Genomic DNA, 19581 nt, shown 5'->3' on the forward strand with positions numbered 1-19581 from the left:
AGACACAGAAGAGAAGCTTGACCGACTAGTGACAGAATTTGGAAGGGTGTGTGAGAGAAGGAAGTTGAGAGTTAATGTGGGTAAGAGTAAGGTTATGAGATGTACAAGAAGGGAAGGTGGTGCAAGGTTGAATGTCATGTTGAATGGAGAGTTACTTGAGGAGGTGGATCAATTTAAGTACTTGGGGTCTATTGTTGCAGCAAATGGTGGAGTGGAAGCAGATGTACGTCAGAGAGTGAATGAAGGTTGCAAAGTTTTGGGGGCAGTTAAGGGAGTAGTAAAAAATAGAGGGTTGGGCATGAATGTAAAGAGAGTTCTATATGAGAAAGTGATTGTACCAACTGTGATGTATGGATCGGAGTCGTGGGGAATGAAAGTGATGGAGAGACAGAAATTGAATGTGTTTGAGATGAAGTGTCTGAGGAGTATGGCTGGTGTATCTCGAGTAGAAAGGGTTAGGAACGAAGTGGTGAGGGAGAGAACGGGTGTAAGAAATGAGTTAGCGGCTAGAGTGGATATGAATGTGTTGAGGTGGTTTGGCCATGTTGAGAGAATGGAAAATGGTTGTCTGCTAAAGAAGGTGATGAATGCAAGAGTTGAGGGGAGAAGTACAAGAGGAAGGCCGAGGTTTGGGTGGATGGATGGTGTGAAGAAAGCTCTGGGTGATAGGAGGATAGATGTGAGAGAGGCAAGAGAGCGTGCTAGAAATAGGAATGAATGGCGAGCGATTGTGACGCAGTTCCAGTAGGCCCTGCTGCTTCCTCCGGGGCCTTAGATGACCGCGGAGGTAGCAGCAGTAGGGGAGTCAGCATTATGAAGCTTCATCTGTGGTGGAAATGTGGGAGGTTGGGCTGTGGCACCCTAGCAGTACCAGCTGAACTCGGTTGAGTCCCTGATTAGGCTGAAGGAACATAGAGAGTAGAGGTCCCCTTTTTGTTTTGTTTCATTGTTGGTGTCGGCTACCCCCCAAAATTGGGGGAAGTGCCTTGGTATATAGATAGATAGACCATTCAATCATTCCTACTGGCTGCTTCTTACCAAACTATCAGACTTCTTTAGCTCCACATTGGTAGAATTTTTCTTTCACAATCGAGGAAAATTCATAGAACTGTCTGGAGATGTTATATATATTTATTCAAGTTCTCATTAAACTACCTTTTTATGAATAAGTAAGCATCTATTTATTATTTGTACATACTTTGACAACTCCTGGCATACCATTCATCTATTGAATGTGGGTATTGAATAGAATAACTCTTTAAAAACATTTTTTTAGAATAGATTTTAGAATCTTTAAATGTTTACAGTATATATGGAATTTTTGTTTTTTTCCAAAAATGCTAATATCCTTTTTGTGGCTACCAATTTGCCATCACATGATTTTGTCCTATAAATAAGTTGGAAATGGTAATGTCTTATTTTGCTAATTATGAAACCTTTTCCCTTCCACTCAGTTAATTGAATATGAATGCCGTGCTAAGGAACAAGTTCTAGTTCTTATGCGACTGGGAGAAGCCCAGACAGCACTTAGAAGAGCAATACAAAGTGGTGATACTGATCTCATCTTTACAGTGCTAGACCATTTACGCCAAAAACTCCCTTCAGGAGACTTCCTGGTAAGTATTCAAAACTCATGAAAGATTTGTGAGATGAAAAATGTGTTGTCATCATTTTTCAAGTCAGTAACCTCCATGTTGTTATTTAAGTACAGTACTCATAGTTTTGCTTTAAAGAGAAGGTTTTATGCATGCTTCATAATTTTTTATGCCCGTTAATGGGGTTCGCTTACATATCCGTAGTCTAGTACAGTACAGTTATCTCTTTTGGTTTCTCCAAAGTAACAAATATTTTATCTGCTCAGAGGTATTCCATAGTTCTCATTACTGTAAGTTTTTGTACAATTCAAGTACAGTGGTACCTTAGTTTACAAATCACTTTCCGCGGGTCTCTTTGAAGGAATTAATGACATAGGGTGGGCTATGACTAGTATAATCAAGGAATTCCATACAATAGTTGAAATTGTAAGAAGAGCATCACATAGTCATTGACCTAGGCCCTTGTAAAATTCAAACTGATAGCAAGAGAAACCATGATTTCTCTTGAACAACTATTTAATAATCTTAGAGGACATGGGATCTAGAGAATTTGGGTGTAACTTAGTAGGAAATTACGCTCCAACTTATTCTTACTAACTTGATAAAAAAAAATAAACAATTTAGGAGATATGTGTAATCAGCAGTTAACAAATAAAGTACTATGCAGTATGCTATTCGGGTATACACCTCCATAACCATATTTTCTTATTTTCAGATGCTTATTAGAGATTTCCCTGTGGCCAAGTCTCTATATATTCGCAGCTGTAGAGAAACTGATACAGACCAGTTGCGTGACATTTTAGTCCAAGAAGATGATTTCCACGGTCAAGCACTTCTGAGAGTCAAGGAAGCTTATCAATCCAATGTAAGTTCCAAAACATATTTGTTTCTATGTGTATATAAACCTTTCACCCTTTAGAATAGGTTATGTTTTCAGCAGTGTTGGAACAACCGTTGAAATAGTTAACAAGGTATTTAGTGACAGGTGGTGAGTGTGGGCAAGTAGCCCCTCTCTCTTTTCCAAACAAGAATCTTTACCTTTGTTTTTGGATGCAACATGCAGATCTTCTGTTGCGTTTAAAGACTTTAATCTTTTTTCTTTTGCAGTTTTAATGGTTGACTTTAACCCCCAATATTATTGTAAGCGAAGCAGGATATTCGTAATAGTGTGGGGGAAGGGTGGATGCTGCCTCAACCACCCCTCAATGTCCCAGGCATGAAGGTTAAAAGTGCTAGTCTTGCTGACAGATAGGTGGGCTTGGCTTTCCCCACACCACTTGTCTGTCGTTATAACTACTAAATTAGGTGTTGATGGTTATTTGAGCTTTGCTGGTCTGTTCATATTAAGGTGTCATAATTCCCATTAAGTTATGTTTTTTAAAGTAATTTGTATTTTTCATAGCTATACTGTACAAACCTGAGTTCTTTATTGTTAAATTTCCCATCTCAACCAACCCTGTCAAACCTGAGCCTAAGGTTAACAGAGAGGAATCTGAAAGGAAAGGGGGTGGGGCTACTCACCTATGATCATCATGTCATTACCTACCTCATTAACAATTTCAATGGACATTCTAGCTTGGTTAAATACATTTCCTATTTCAAAGGACTCTGCTGCGTATAATTAGTAAAAATACAAATCGATGATAAAAGGGATTTTGACAAAGGTAAAATCTATTTCTGGGCGAGGGACCTGTGTCACCCAATGAAATGCTCCTTATAGCACCATTTCTAAGGTATAAATACTGCTAAATATTACAGGTATTAAATAAAAGACAGCACTGAAGAGTATTTTTCCAAGAATTGTAGATAGATACAGTAACTGTATCTGTGCCTGTAATGCTTTAATGTACTCTATTCAGAAAGATTTTTCATTGCAATGTTCATACTATAATTGCAATAGTTTATTAAAATATCTACTTAATGTTTTAATCCATACAAATTTTATATATAAAAAAAAAAGATTGTAGTACATATTGTTCCGTGTTCAACACGAGACCTACTCTCAAGTGGTACAGTATTTGATTTTGATATACATTATAATATAAAAAATAATTGATACACATTACTTATTTTTGATTATCAATAAAAAGGTAATTTTGAGTAAGAATTTCATTGTTTATAATTTATTTCAGAGAGCAGATACAAGACAAGCTTCATTACAGGGTGCTGCTGAACTCTTCCGAAAGGCAAAAAATGAAATGGCTTATCAAATGACCGAAGAGCAAATAAGGCTTTTCAAATGGCAGGTAAACCCTGGTAGCAAAGGCTTTTCATATTTTTTTTTCTTTTTTTCTTAAGTTGAATGTATGTGAAGATAAAAGGTAATTTAGGGTTGTTCTATTCATAAAATATTTTTTTCTATTTTGCAATTTAACCTCTTTAATTTTTATGATATTGTGAAATAGTTTTACAGAATTTTAATCATTCTTACTTTGAATTCATAACTATTTCTTACTTGAAGGAAAAATTAAACCTTTCAATAGAAAATTTACTCTCCCTGACTGAGTGTGGTAACTGCCTTGTCTAGAGAAAGTGCCAGGGTTTGGATCTGGCTTCTGCATCGGCTGTTTCTCATACAAACAATTCTAACCCTTTTTGACGAATTAAATAGCCAATCCACATTTGTTTTCCCTCATAATTTTTTTCTCAGAGTAAGAATGTCACCGCGCACACCGGTCATTAGAAAGGATGCCGCAAATGTGTGAAAAACCCAAAATTATTTGTTGAAATATTTCGCGGATTTCAGCATGTGACTAAACAAAACTGCAAATTTAAAAGGTGACTGTACTTTATTGTGGTTAGGTCAGTACTGTACCTTGACTTCTCTAGAAAGGTTATCTTTGGACTAGCCCTTATTTGGATCTGGTTGCTTGCTTTCATTTTTGTTTTTGGAATAATACTTATAAGGTACAGGGATTATGTTATCTCATTTTTTTATTGGGACAGGAGTAAAAGTTATGAGGCCCCTTCCAGCATCAAGTTGCCTCCGGACAAGAGTAAGTGTCTTACATAATATGTTGGGCGTGTGACACATCTCTCATCTCGGTGTGGAATTCTTTGACTATCCCTATTGTTTGCTGCTTTCCTCCTTCTAGCAGGAATCAGCACAATGAAGTTTGGGTAATACAGTACTTATTGAAAGGCAAAACAAATTTAATAAAATTTATTTCAGTACTTCTAACGTTCATTGGATCCCACCATGCTCCCCATACAGTATGTAGTGGGGAAAATGAAAATGACAATTTCTGAGTGCCAGCGAGACAGAAAGCATAAAAGATATGAGAGGAGAGAGCTCTTCAGATGTGGAATCGTTTAATTGGGCTAATCATAAGTATTATGATAGGTCATTCCACATTATAGCACTCTAATAGAGATGCCATAGGTTTTTGCTTAAAAGGCATAATTTTATAGATGGTATATTTTTGTCGAATGCTGAAATATGCTTTTAAAGGACGCCATATATACTGTTTATTAATATTATTATTGTTTTTCTAGGTCAAGCTTGAAGACAGTCAGCAAAAACCATATGTAAATATGTCATTGCATGATACTCTCCATCAGCTAATTATAGATGGGCAAGTCAAAGAGGCAGAGAGACTCAGAGTGGAGTTTAAGATACCTGAAAGACGGTAAGATATGTTGTGTGTACAGTATCTACTAACTGGTTATAAAATGCTTCCATTTTAGGATCATGTGTAGGTTTAGTGTATTGAATTATGTGGTTTTAAAAAAAAAATATGCATTGGAAACTTTACAACATATCTAATATTGTGTAAAGATGAAAGCTTAATTTGTACCGATTTTAAAATAATGATTGTGTGAAATGCTTTTATATTAAAAAGATATTTGATCCTTTGTTCATGTAACTCCAAATCATTATTTTAATTCCTTTCTTATCAAACATACTATAGCTTTATTGTCAGTACTATTCTTGTTCAATAGAGATATGAACTAGACATGTAGTCCTCAAGAGGACAGTTGAACTGATATATGAACCAATCCAATTGCAGAGGCATCATCATCCTAATAGAAGGGTGGTTATAAAGTAGAATACAAAATGCTTTCAAGTTTTAGTACTTCATGTCAGGGGAACACTTTTTTTATGAGTTTAGTCAGCCATGTAGTAGTAATATATGTATAATTTCAGGGGAATTCAGTCCTTTAAGCCTATCCACCTTAGTTGAAGTACAATTTTTGGAGGATTCTTTTATTAAGCTTGTTTCTGCATTATTTTTGTACTTATGATAGTTTTGAACACTGTGCAAGGGCTTGTCAAACATAAGCAGCAATACTGCAATGGAGTGATGATAATGTGAGACATTTCCACACTTCTCAATCAGATAAAAATCAATGTTGGAGGATTTTAAGTAGATGTAGTTGTGAAACCATTATTAACCATTATGACATCATTGAATGAGAAATGACCATCATTGAGGTCCTAAGATGTGGAACAATTTATACAGGAGATTTTAGCTATTTAAAATTTGTTGCGATATAACTTTCTTTATAACAATAGTAATCTCAATTTTCATGCAAAAGCAACAAATAAATGTTCAGACATTCAGAATTTTGTGATGTATACTGTATATCATTACATTTGGCACCCAGAAATTCCAGCATACAAGTGTCTAGACGTGGATAATAGCTATGGGTAAGGAATGATCTTATGGTATTAACTTCAATGAAGAAAGTTGTATGGTTCCTGACTTTGCCTGTCACCAAGTGAGTCAACATTTCCATAAAAACACTTTTCATGAAAACCTTGTATTAGTCTTCAAGTTTATAACTTTCCTAGCAGTGGAGAAAGGGACAAACACAGAAAATCTATTTTGTGCATTTTCAGGTACTGGTGGTCTCGAGTACTAGCTCATGCACAGGCTTGTCACTGGGATGAATTGTCTAACTTTGCAAAAAACAAAAAGAACCCTATTGGATTTGAGGTGAGTTGTCTTAAACTTTTTTCTTGCCATGATGTTAAAAAAAAAAAAAAAAAAGAATTCCTACACATACAAATTCAGCTGCACTGAAATTCAGCTCCACTGAAATGGATGTTGAATCATTAACAAGGTAGTTTGTAATAATGGGTGACATAAGAGAGAAGCTTCAACCACTTGACTGTCACAAAATAGCCACTTTTGTGCCGTGCTCTATCAACTGTTGGATCTTTACTTGCAAGCAAGAGCAAATAGAAATAGTTCACTTTCTCTCTGCCTCATCAACCAACCTATTCTTCTTCCTCCTTTCTCTTCATTGGACACCTCTTGCCTGAGAAGAAGACGAAGAAGAACATAGTCACTTGGGAAGATGGCTCATACGGCATCGTAGACTGCTGTCGAGGATATGCAGAGGTATCCAGACATATCTTGTGCTGTCTCCCAAGAAAAGCCTCTCTCTAAGAGGAGGTGCTGGATAACCTCCACGCATTAAGATGTTGAGACTTCACTCATGGCCTCGTGATAAATCCTGACATGTGGTTGCTGTAACAGGTCGAGAGGCAAGGAAGTACTCTTGGAGTCTCTGTTAGCAAAATTATGTCTGTGGACCACTCCATCTGTGGCCATTTCGGTGCTATGAGCGTCATGGACAAGTTCGGAGTTGCTCGGACCAGGTTCATGACTTTTCTTAGAAGGCAAACTGATTGAAAAGCATATGCATCAAGGTTGCCCCACGGTTTCTGGAACGCGTTCTCCAATGCTGCCGCTGGATCTGGCACTGATGAGCAGTATATCGGTAAATTGTTTGCTCAGGACCGTTGCGAACAGGTCGATTGTTGGAGAGTCAGACCCCCTGTAAAGTCAGTATCTCCGTCGCTATCCGAGGACACAAACCATGATGACACCATTTTAAAGACCTGTGACACTGTTGACAGGCTAAAACAAGGACCTTAAAATGAAGTTTCCAATTGATAACCACTCGAAGGTATTTCCTATTGATAACCACTCGAAGGTATTTCCTAGACGACAGATGATTGGAACCTGGAAACAAGTGTCTTTGAGATCCAATGTTATCATGAAGTCCTTTGTTCTTAATGTATTAATAACAGTGAGATCCTATGTTATCATGTCTTAATATATTAATAACTGTGGCTGCTGTCTCCATCCTGAACGAAGTCTGCTGGGTAAAGGTGTTCAGGTCAGAGAGGTTAATCGGTCTCCTGCCTCCAGATGCCTACATTATAAGAAAGAGGTGACTGTTGAAGCCGAGTGACCTGTCCAGGATTCTTGGAGTGTGTCCTTCTCTAGCATGATCCTAACTTCTTGTTGAAGTGCGAGATCTTCCGCAGACTCTTGTCGATAGGATGATAATGTCACCAGAGGAGGAAGCAGAGGAAGGGGAGAGCTAATGAAAGGAAGGTAGTATCCAGATCACCACCAATCCCAATTCCTTTGCGAGGAACATTTGGTGTGTTAATGTTTTCAGGGAAGATTTATATGAGAAGGCAGGAAGGCGGCCATCGATTTCCAAAGCCATCCCCCTCCTCGGTCACATTGGGCTAGCTGGAGGACAAGGTCTTTAAGGACAAGGCCTCCTTAATATCTGGAAAATCTTCCCATTTGGTTCTAGTTCAGCTGCTGAAACACAGAAAATATTGCTAGATTTTTTGAGGCTCTTTCATTTTTTTGCTAGATCCTACCGTTACTGCACTCTTTTCCTCAAGTTGAGGTGTCTAGCTCCACAACTATGAACACCTTGCAGGTGGTTTCCATGATTGACCACTGGTCAGAAATGGTCGGTTACCTGGACAATACAGAGGACTTGACCAATCTGAAGGAGAAGCAGACACTTTAGGATATTGTTCTAGTAGGTGCGAGGCAGTCGAGTTCCTCATGTAGGATATTGTTCTAGTAGGTGCGAGGCAGTTGAGTTCCTCATGCACCAGGTGGCCTAGCAAAGGACTAACTGGGTGCTGAAGCATTACAAAACTGGAGTTTCAGACAGCACAAACTAATTAGTCATTGAGAGAGATTGGACTTAACGGAACTCCATCAATCATCCATATCTACAATAGCCGAAAGAGCAGCGATCATTGAGATGTGGAAGACAAAGGAATTTCTTTTGCAGAGGCCTGAGTCCTTTTGCCAGCCACAACCTTCCTCATCAGGACAGTCTAGGGCATCGGGTCAGTCATGGCAATCCCAGAAACCATTGCAGAAAGGATGATTACAACCACAGAAATCTATCCTCAAGAAGCCATCCCAGTCTTTCCTGCCCGATAGAAATAAAGGTGTAACAGAAGCAGAGGAAATGCCTACACCAGGATGGGCATTCCCCCCTTGCAGGATAGGCATTTTCCTCTGCTTCTGCAACACCTTTAGTTATGTCAGGTAGGGTAAGACTGGGATGGCTTCTTGATGATAGATTTCTGTGGTTGTAATCATCCTTTCTGCAATGGTTTCTGGGATTGCCATGACTGACCCGATGCCCTGGACTATCCTGATGAGGAAGGTTGTGGCTAGCAAAAGGACTCAGGCCTCTGCAAAAGAAATTCATGTCTTCCACATCTCAATAGTTGCTGCTATTTTGGCTATTTTATATATGGATGATTGAATGAGTTGCATAAGTCCAATCACTTTCGATGACTTATTAGTTTGTGCTGTCTGGAACTCCAGTTTTGTGATGCTTCAGCACCCAGTTAGTCCCTTGCTTGGCCACCTGGTGCATGAGGAACTCGACTTCCTCGCACCTCTTAGAACATCTCCTAAAGTGTCGGCTTCTCCTTCAGATTGGTCAAGTCCTCCGTATTGTCCAGGTAATCGACCATTTCTAACCAGTGGGCGATCAAGGCAACCACCTGCAAGGTGTTCATAGTTGTGGAGCTAGACACCTCAACGAGAAAAAGAAAATCCCTGTGAGTGCAGCAACGGTAGGATCTAGCAAAAAAAATGTAAGATCCTCAAAAAAAATCTAGCAGTATTTCTTGTTTCAGCAGCTGAACTAGAACCAAATGGGAGGATTTTCTGGATATTAAGGAGGCCTTGTCCTTAAAGACCTTGTCCTCCAGCTAGCCTAATGTGACCAAGGAGGTTCTAGGTAAAGTCTACCATTGGAGGAGGGTGGCCATGGAAATCGATGGCCACCTTCCTGCCTTCTCAAATAAATCTTCTGAAATCATTAATAAATCTTCTGAAATCATTAACACACCAAATGTTCCTCAGCATCTAGAAGAAGGTTAACTCTTGACTCTCTCTCTTCCATGGTTGGTGTCTCGAGACCAGCTCTCTCTCAGTGTCTTCCAATTGCACATCCTCGATTAAGGACATACAGGTTCCTCGTCTAAAATCAGTACTAGCTTTCCCGATTTGTAATGCTAAAACCCTGCAGCTGCTGCTGCAAGCCAAGATTCTTAGGAAGAGCTTTCTTCGGCGCCATTTCAAGTGTCCTCTCTCTCTCTTTCTTCCTGTCACCTGATGAGGAAGGAGAGAGGGTGCCTCTTCTTTCAGCATGGCTGCATGACACACTTTGTTTGTGAAGGACTTGCTGGTTGTCTTTACACTAGTGCAGGATGTTCTTCTCTAATATAAAGGCAATTGGTGACGCCCGATACATCTCCCTACGGATGCAAATCCTGATGTCTTCTTTTGGGGGCATCTCTTGAACCTTACCTCTGGTCCACCTTTTCTTATTGATATTAATCCTTACTATATCTTGCTAAAAGATAGGAGGAATTTGGCTGGGACGAATGAATCTTCCCATCCTCTGAAGGGGAAAGACCCTGTGATGCACATGCAACACTTGCAAGGTTGGCCTGTCCTAGAGAGTGGTCATCAGACAACAAAGGTTTGTCTCCGTCAGATGGCAAAAGCTCCTCACTCGCGGAGGGAACTCTTGCAGTTGCATCTGGTAATGCTGGGTCAGATGCAAACTTTCCCTTAGTCGATGGGGTTCAACTCTTGCAGGTGATGAGCACTTCGAAGCGGCGTGGCTGTGAGCGTAATCTTGCTGATTGTTGTGATTAACGAGACCATGATGATGGAGAGAGGCTAGTGTGATTGCTAGATGAGCGGGTTGGGGATATCCTATAGGCAAGCACAATGTTGAGGCGATCCAAGTGCGATGGCGAGGCACAACTAGGAGCAGAACTGTAGCACCTACTAGCACGTTACCAAGGAGAAACGCAAATATTTTAAATTCTGCAAGGTGGTGATGTGAGGATTGGTTAACTCACTTGCGAGAGGTATGAAGTGAAGCTGAAGACTCCAGTGGAGAGCCCTTTTAAGACGCTCATGAGGCAGGAAGTCACCGGTGGTGGGATCTAGTAAGACTTCCCTAGAGTAGTCATGCCTAACAAGAGACAATGAAGTGTTAGATGCTGGGGTGCACAACACAGCTCTTTCTGAATCCCACCATGAGAAGAGAACCTCCTGTGTGCAGAGCGTGGAGAAGCGCTGGCAGAGAAAGCTCGAATGCCAGGTATATAAAATTGTCTAGCTAATTTAGAAGGCAATGGTCTGGAAGAGGTGTCTGACCACTGTAAAGGTCACCGCCTACACGAAGCAAGTCTACGCTTGAACTGTGGAGAGGAGACATCGCAATGAGGGTGCAGCACAACTTAGTGAGCACATTCCAAAGAGCAAGAGTGTTCAAGAGAAGGACCTGAAGGTCAGAAGATCTGCTTCCCCAAAAGATAACTTCTGGTTAGCAGGATCAGGGAAGAGATTTGGGTGACCACTCTTAAAATGTTCTCTGCTGACGATGGGGTGGCGACATGCTGATCCTGGGAAGATACCTTGGGGGGGGTGATGACCTTTGGAAGGCGTGTCTGTGCAAAGAACTGATGCAGTTTTTTTTCTACCCGGCAGCTTGAATGCCCAAGGAAGGCCACAGTATATGAAGTGTGTACGCCATCTGCAAAGAAGATGGCTCACCCTATGGAGCTGTCGCCATCTCACTGGGGAGATGGCAGGACTTGCCCCTGGGCTTGCCCAAGTTAACGTTAATGTGCCATCTGAACTTTTCCCGACACTCACTACTAGGGGAGGCCTCTATACAACCAGTATAACCTGTGAGGATTTATACCTGTTAGGATTTACCTCAATACTGCACTTGAAAGTACTGCAGGTCTTCGGCAGTGCTATTCTTGAACATGTCCGTTTAGTCGGCAGGAAGGGTAGCAGACTCGTTCACACACTGGAAAAAATAATAAAGTTAGAAAATTATCTGCCAACTAATAATGGCTAGTATCTAAGCGAGGTGAGGTGACTGTGAACCAGAGGGGGATGCCGGTTGCCTCCCCGCTATCGATAGGTAAACCACTTGTCGGTTGTTTACATCTCCTTAAAACTTTTGTGTTCCAGCTTTGCTGTTATCTATTCTCCTAAGCAAAGGACAATGGTTTGTATTTGTCTAGAAACATTTTTTTTCAAGTCAAATACAGTATTTTGTGATTAAAACATTTAGGTATGAAGTACAAGCTATGGAGAGAAGTGTTTTTAAATAGAAAAATAACAATTGTTCCAATTTCCTCAGTTATAACTATTGAAAGATAGATTGTGATTTAATTAATCTAGAGTTTCTGATGTTGAAGAGAGATTGGGGTTGAATTTAAGCCTTTTCCTTGAATGTGTACTGTGTATACTTTAGACTTTCGTTTCATTTGCAGCCTTTTGTTGATGCTTGCTTGAAATACAAGAACATTAGTGAAGCACAGAAATATGCTGTGAGAGTGAAGGATGAGAACAAAGTTACGTATCTCATTAAGTGTGGGTAAGTAGAATATCATAAAACTTTTATCAGCTCATGGTTATTCAAAATATTTTCAATTTTTTTTTTATGCAATTGTTTGGAATTTCAACATCCTTGCATTAAGATAATCTTGAGAAATATCTTTCAGGATATAAATTATTCCAATAATCTGATGAAAATTTTTGCTATATTTCTGTTGCATTAAAATTGGTTATGTGTGACAGTAACCATGAAATATATTCCAGCCTTTTAGAAGAAGCAACAAAAATAGCTCAAGAGCAACGTAGTGTTTCAAGCCTAACTGAAGTATTAGCAGCCTGTGGGCCTCAGCATCAAGGAATTCAGTCACGTATCCAAATGTTGCTCAGTGATTCTTCACTGAGAAGTTAATCTTGGTGTACAAGAATAGCTAAAGTTATATATGATTTTTATTTAGAATTTCTGAATACAGATTATTCCCTTTCAAGATTGATTTTATAGTACTCATAGTGTATATTTATTTAATAAAGAAATTACCTCAGTTTTGCATTTTATTCAAGACATGTCTGTGATTTGGTATTTAGAAAAAAGTTGTATTGCTATTGATGAAAAAAGCATGTGTAACCCTAGCATAAGAGTTGAAGAAATTTGGTAGAAGAGACAGGAAAAGGAACAATATATAAAAAATATATATCTTAAGAAGGTGTCACAAATTTATGTTGTGAACATACTGTAGTTTCAAAGTGATAATGGCTAACTGATTTATTTTATTGACAATATGCTATTCATACAAGGGCAGAAAATATTTACTGAAATTAAAAAGTAAAATAAATTTTGGCAATTTGTATTTTTCCTAACTATTAAAATAGTTCTATTAAAGGAGTATGACTTCAGTAAAGCTGGAAGGGCTATTAAACTTTTAACGAGGTTGTAGCTAATTTGTACTGAAAACCCTTCCTCGGGGTCGAGTCTTGGTACAATACTACTGTACTCCTCCAACAAAACCGTGCAGAGGGATCTGTCGATGTCTCATGAGATTCAGCCCAATCAGTCGACCTGTGTTTCAGCGACTCTTTCTTCCTGTTCAGGGGGTAGATCTTTCCCTCTCTCCCAAAGAGAAAAGTGGAATGTCTTTTAAGGGTAATGAAGATCGGATCCCTTTATTCGTAATGGCAGTGAGTGTGCTCGTTCTTGTAAGAGCCGAGCATGGGTGGCAGGTGCGTGAGCTCCTATAGCCTGCACCGATACGTATACTCACAAGATGGGTACATTCCCTCTTTCATCACAAAAGGGCAAGAATGTAGTAGGATCCATTTTTGGTTCCATACTCTCTCTCCTAAATAATGTTAGGAGTCAGGTGTACACAGCTTCTATCAACCGGTCTTCTTCGATGACATCATCATCTCTAACTTTTTCATCAAGAATCCTTCCTTCCCTTAGAATACTCGCCACTATGGCCTGTCCATAGTTGAGGAGGATCTTTTCCGAAGACCGTGTTACCAGGATGGTTTCTTGTGCTGAGAAGTCACTTGTTCCAATTTCTATAATAAGTTGGAAGACCTTGACATCTGGAAACTCTAGGGTTGTGAAAAGATCCCTTGTCCCAGCATGGCTTGATCTAGGTCAAGGAATAGTTTCGAAGCATCAGAAGATCTCGGAAGATTTACGGTCTGGTACCGCTAGGATGTAACATGATGGGTGTACCAGGTCCCTAGCGACTCGCTACAATTCCCGATTGAGAGGTTTCCGACTGTGGTTACCGATTGTATGATGCATGTTTGCTGCACGCATTTAATTGCCCTGGAAACGATGATCACAGAGAACAAGTGCAAGGAGACTTGTCTATCTTGGAGAGAACTCAATAGGAACGTTCCTATGTATATGAAACATTGAGGGAAAGAGCTCGAGGAGACCTCGGCAGTATAAGTGATAGGGGCAGGGATTGTTTCCGATATATAATCTTTCATCTCGCATACATATAAGAACATACTAGGATCATTCTCCTGAGTAGATACGTTCCTGTATGTACCATTCCTTCCACAAGTGTTCTCGTCATTAAGTTAAGCAAGAGATGACTGATCATACCACATCTCAAAGTGATGGAGCATTTGGACACCAGAGGTAATCCGACATATCAATCATTCAATAGGGTCAGTTATTATCAATGTGGCATGGAAATGCCTAGGAGAAGGTGAGGAATGAGAGTAGTAGCACACATCTTGACCAGCAGAGCCTGTGTGCAGTCCAGTACGTGACCGAGCATTGTTAGCATGTGTGTGAACCACCTGTACCGCGTACCGTAACATATTCTTAGGGGAGAAAGCAATCCTGATACGTACTCTCTTCCCCCACACGAGGCAAGAACACCCTAAGATTGTCTTCCCAAATAGATGCATTCCGACACGACTATAAACCGTTGTCCTTTAAACTGCTAGTATTAAATTCTTCTTGAGATACTTTGCTATTGCTTGAGAATATATCTGAAGAAACTGTTGTTAGGCAGATTGTGGTGCAATAGTTTCAAGAACAGAATAAGCTCCTTAACGAATTTTTTTTTTTAAAGAGAATTTTGGAAGTTTTCCTTTGAAGAGTGAGAAACTTCCCTTAATGTAGTCAACATTAAACAACTTTACCAAAACAAGTACAGGCTATGCATAAGAGACAGGCAAGATCTGCTCCAAAGAAAAATCATTAGAAATAGGCAGGCTCATACTTTGCAAATGAGACTGGTACTGTACAGTTGGTAAAGGATAAGCTCAACTGAACCACTCAAAACCTCAGGAATTGAAATAAACTGCCACACTTATTTGAAGATTCCAAGTGTTTTTCAATATTTACAAGCCACTTGTCCAACAATCCAGCAAACTAAGATCTTGGAACTCCTTTGAAATCAAGGTTCTACACCTTCAATCCTCATCTACTAGTCATGCAGAAGATGTAGCCTGAAGGGCAGGGGGACAGCATAGGAAATGAAAGCCCAAGAAGAAACTGATCCTAAACTACATCATCTATCTCCTTTCTTACACTTGGCTTCCCTAACTCAGATAAACGTAATAAGCTCCTCTGGAAAGTGACAACACGGAACACCGAATAGGTATGGAGCATGTGAAAAATGTTATTTTTATTAATAAAATAAATTTTTGAATATACTTACCCGGTGATCATATAGCTGCAACTCTGTTGCTCGACAGAAAAACCTACGGTCAAAATACGCCAGCGATCGCTATGCAGGTGGGGGTGTACATCAACAGCGCCATCTGTCGAGCAGGTACTTAGTACTCCAAGCAAACAAAGAACCAATTTTCTCCTCGGTCCACTGGATCTCTATTGGGGAGGAAGGGAGGGTCCTTTAATATATGATCACCAGGTAAGTATATTCAAAAATTTATTTTATTAATAAAAATAACATTTTTCAATATTAAACTTAGCCGGTGATCATATAGCTGATTCACACCCAGGGGGGTGGGTAGAGACCAGCATTACATGTTTACATTATTATGAGCTAAGTATTTTGTATTTCATTTTAGCCGTTATTCAAAATAACAAACATAAAATAAATAAGTACCTGGTAAGGAAGTCGACTTGAACAATTACTCTGCCTTTTTAAGTACGTCTTCCTTACGGAGCCTCGCGATCCTCTTAGGATGCTGAGCGACCCCTAGGATCTGAAGTATCAAGGGTTGCAACCCATACAACAGGACCTCATCAAAACCTCTAATCTAGGCGCTTCTCAAGAAATGACTTTGACCACCCGCCAAATCAAGTAGGATGCGAAAGGCTTCTTAGCCTTCCGGACAACCCAAAAACAATAATAAAACATTTCAAGAGAAAGATTAAAAAGGTTATGGAATTAGGGAATTGTAGTGGTTGAGCCCTCACCCACTACTGCACTCGTTGCTACGAATGGTCCCAGAGTGTAGCAGTTCTCGTAAAGAGACTGGACATTCTTAAGATAAAAAGACGCGAACACTGATTTGCTTTTCCAATAGGTTGCGTCGATTATACTTTGCAGAGATCTATTTTGTTTAAAGGCCACGGAAGTTGCGACAGCTCTAACTTCGTGTGTCCTTACCTTCAGCAAAGCTTGGTCTTCCTCATTCAGATGGGAATGAGCTTCTCGTATTAACAGTCTGATAAAATAGGATAAAGCATTCTTTGACATAGGCAAAGATGGATTCTTAACTGAACACCATAAAGCTTCAGACGGGCCTCGTAAAGGTTTTTAAATAGAACTTAAGAGCTCTTACAGGACATAAGACTCTTTCTAGTTCATTTCCAACCATACGATAAGTTTGGAATATCGAACGATATTGGTCAAGGCCGAGAAGGCAGCTCGTGTTTGGCTAGAAAACCAAGTTGTAGAACATGTAGCCGTTTCGGATGAGAATCCGATGTTCTTGCTGAAGAAATGAATCTCACTGACTCTTTTAGCTGTGGCTAAGCATATCAGGAAAAGAGTCTTAAAGGTGAGATCTTTCAGGGAGGCTGATTGTAGCGGTTCGAACCTGTCTGACATAAGGAATCTTAGTACCACGTCTAAATTCCAACCAGGTGTAACCAAACGACGCTCCTTCGTGGTCTCAAAAGACTTAAGGAGGTCCTGTAGATCTTTATTGTTGGAAAGATCTAAGCCTCTGTGACGGAAGACTGATGCCAACATGCTTCTGTAACCCTTGATAGTGGGAGCTGAAAGAGATCGTTCTTTCCTCAGATATAAGAGAAAGTCAGCTATTTAAGTTACAGAGGTACTGGTCGAGGATACGGATAGTGACTTGCACCAGTTTCGGAAGATTTCCCACTTCGATTGGTAGACTCTAAGGGTGGATGTTCTCCTTGCTCTAGCAATCGCTCTGGCTGCCTCCTTCGAAAAGCCTCTAGCTCTCGAGAGTCTTTCGATAGTCTGAAGGCAGTCAGACGAAGAGCGTGGAGGCCTTGGTGTACCTTCTTTACGCGTGGCTGACGTCGAAGGTCCACCCTTAGGGGAAGTGTTCTGGGAACGTCTACTAGCCATCGAAGTACCTCGGTGAGCCATTCTCTCGCGGGCCAGAGGGAAGCAACTAGCGTCAACCTTGTCCCTTCGTGAGAGGCGAACTTCTGCAGTACCTTGTTGACAATCTTGAACGGAGGGAATGCATATAGATCTAGATGTGACCAATCTAGTAGAAAGGCATCTATATGAACTGCTGCTGGGTCCGGGATTGGTGAGCAAAATATTGGGAGCCTCTTGGTCATCGAGGTTGCGATGAGATCTATGGTTGGCTGGCCCCAGGTGGCCCAAAGTCTCTTGCATACATCCTTGTGGAGGGTCCATTCTGTTGGAATTATTTGTCCCTTCCGACTGAGACAATCTGTCATGACATTCAAGTTGCCTTGGATGAACCTCGTTACTAGTGATATGTCTAGACCTTTTGACCAGGTGAGGAGGTCCCTTGCGATCTCGTACAATGTCAGAGAGTAGGTCCCTCCTTGCTTGGAGATGTACGCCAAAGCCGTGGTGTTGTCCGAGTTCACCTCCACCACTTTGCCTTGAAGGAGAGACCTGAAGCTTTTCCAGGTCAGACGTACTGCCAGTAGCTCCTTGCAGTTGAAATGCATTGTCCTTTGACTCGAGTTCCATAATCCCGAGCATTCCCTACCGTCTAATGTCGCACCCCAGCCTACGTCCGATGCGTCCGAGAAGAGAACGTGGTTGGGAGTCTGAACAGTCAGGGGAAGACCCTCTCTAAGGTTGATATAGTCCTTTCACCAAGTCAGACCAGACTTTATCTTTCCGGAAACCGGGATCGAGACCGCTTCTAGCGTCTTGTCCTTTTTCCAGTGAAAAGCTAGATGGTATAGAAGAGGACGGAGGTGTAGTCTTCCTAGTGACACAAATTGATCCACGGATGACAGTGTCCCTACCAGACTCATCCACAGCCTGACTGGGCAGCGTTCCTTCTTCAGCATCTTCTGGATGGATAGCAGGGCTGGGGGTTGATCGTCTTGTTCAGCAACGTCCTCATCAGAGGGTTCCTCATCCGAAACTGATGAGGAAACGGCAACGGAGTGGGCAACGTCTGACTCGCTGAATCCGGTCGCACTGGTGGATGCGTGACGGAGCCGGACGCAATATCATGGCACTGCTGCACAGTCTGTGAACTGTCAACAACCATGGGTGCGCGAGGAAGTACAGCGTCAACCCTAGACTGTCTGGGTTGTGCAGTCAACACCCTACCGGGTTGCTGAGGTTGACGCACTGCGTCACAACAAGTCACCTCTGCTGGTTGTTGAACGTCTTCCTAGTGACACACTGAACGTCAACAACCACCTCCGAGCGTCGCTTAACGTCAACGTGCGACTGGCAACCCACACTGGGTCGCATCGGTGGAGGAACCACCTCAACTGGCAGACGCGAGTAGGTTACCTCAGCGTCAACAGGGCGCACAACCGACCGCTTGGAAGGTTGTCGGCCAGAAGGTTCTTCTCTGCATTTAAGTCCTCTATCAAGGACACAAGCTTGGACTGCATGTCTTGCAGCAAAGCCCATTTAGGGTCTACGGGAGCAGGTGTGGCAACAGACGGGGTTAGCGACTGAGGCGGAACCATTTACCATCCCTGGAAGCCTTGTTATGTGTGACATAATAGTACAGCAAAACTTCAAAGGCTCGACAAAAGTTGAGAAGTTGACCTCTAAACAACTTGGAGCGTCTCCTGGCTAGGCGCCAGGGCGAGTCTACCAGAATTGAGAAGTCTATCTGGGCAGAGGCATGAACTCCCAAGCCGAGAACTTCTGTCCTATCAGACTCTCGCTCTATAAGCCAGTTTAAAAGAAGGGAAATCAAAGGCTGTATCCCTAAAACTCCTCCTGGTGCAAAAACCAGTCGCCTAGCCAACGTAACGCTCTCTAGGAGAGCGAGAGAGCACTAGCTTAACAACAACGGCTTCGAAGTAGCTAGGCCTAGTGTAAGTTCTGACGTTTAGGCGAACGAGGAGCAGCAGTTACAAGATCCGGATGAAGATCCTTAAAAAAATCATCATGATTTAATTAAAGTCCATAGGAGGCTAAGCAGCTTAAGGCTCCTCTCCAAATGACAGAGTCCTCCAAGGAATATCAGTAGGAGGGAGAACAGCACTTTCTCATCTACAGGAACCTTGTCCAATAAAAGCTAGGTTATCTTAGTGAGTCTCTCACAGGTGCATTAGTAGCAGACCAGAAGGCAACGTCATGTAACTGCTTGACAGTCTGTGAACTGTCAACAACTGAACTGTCAACCACAACAGGTGCGTGAGGACATACAGCACTGGTGCATTAGTAGCAGACCAGAAGGCAACGTCATGTAACTGC

At 41.2% G+C, this 19581-nt stretch overlaps 1 protein-coding gene across 2 annotated transcripts in view; it reads left to right on the top strand.

Moving 5' to 3' along the window:
* The window catches only part of Vps16A (vacuolar protein sorting 16), a 57625-nt gene extending 44827 nt beyond the window's left edge, over positions 1-12798 (top strand). For both annotated transcript variants that reach the window (XM_068376637.1, XM_068376638.1), the window contains 7 exons: positions 1455-1616; positions 2311-2460; positions 3728-3841; positions 5091-5224; positions 6439-6535; positions 12196-12299; positions 12524-12798. In XM_068376637.1, the coding sequence (XP_068232738.1) occupies positions 1455-1616; positions 2311-2460; positions 3728-3841; positions 5091-5224; positions 6439-6535; positions 12196-12299; positions 12524-12668 (906 nt within the window). In that variant the 3' untranslated portion in view covers positions 12669-12798. The remainder of the gene's footprint in view (positions 1-1454; positions 1617-2310; positions 2461-3727; positions 3842-5090; positions 5225-6438; positions 6536-12195; positions 12300-12523) is intronic.
* The last annotated feature ends 6783 nt before the right edge of the window (positions 12799-19581 follow it).

Source organism: Palaemon carinicauda, chromosome 7 (assembly GCF_036898095.1).
Source record: "Palaemon carinicauda isolate YSFRI2023 chromosome 7, ASM3689809v2, whole genome shotgun sequence".
Taxonomy (NCBI): Eukaryota; Metazoa; Arthropoda; class Malacostraca; order Decapoda; family Palaemonidae; genus Palaemon; species Palaemon carinicauda.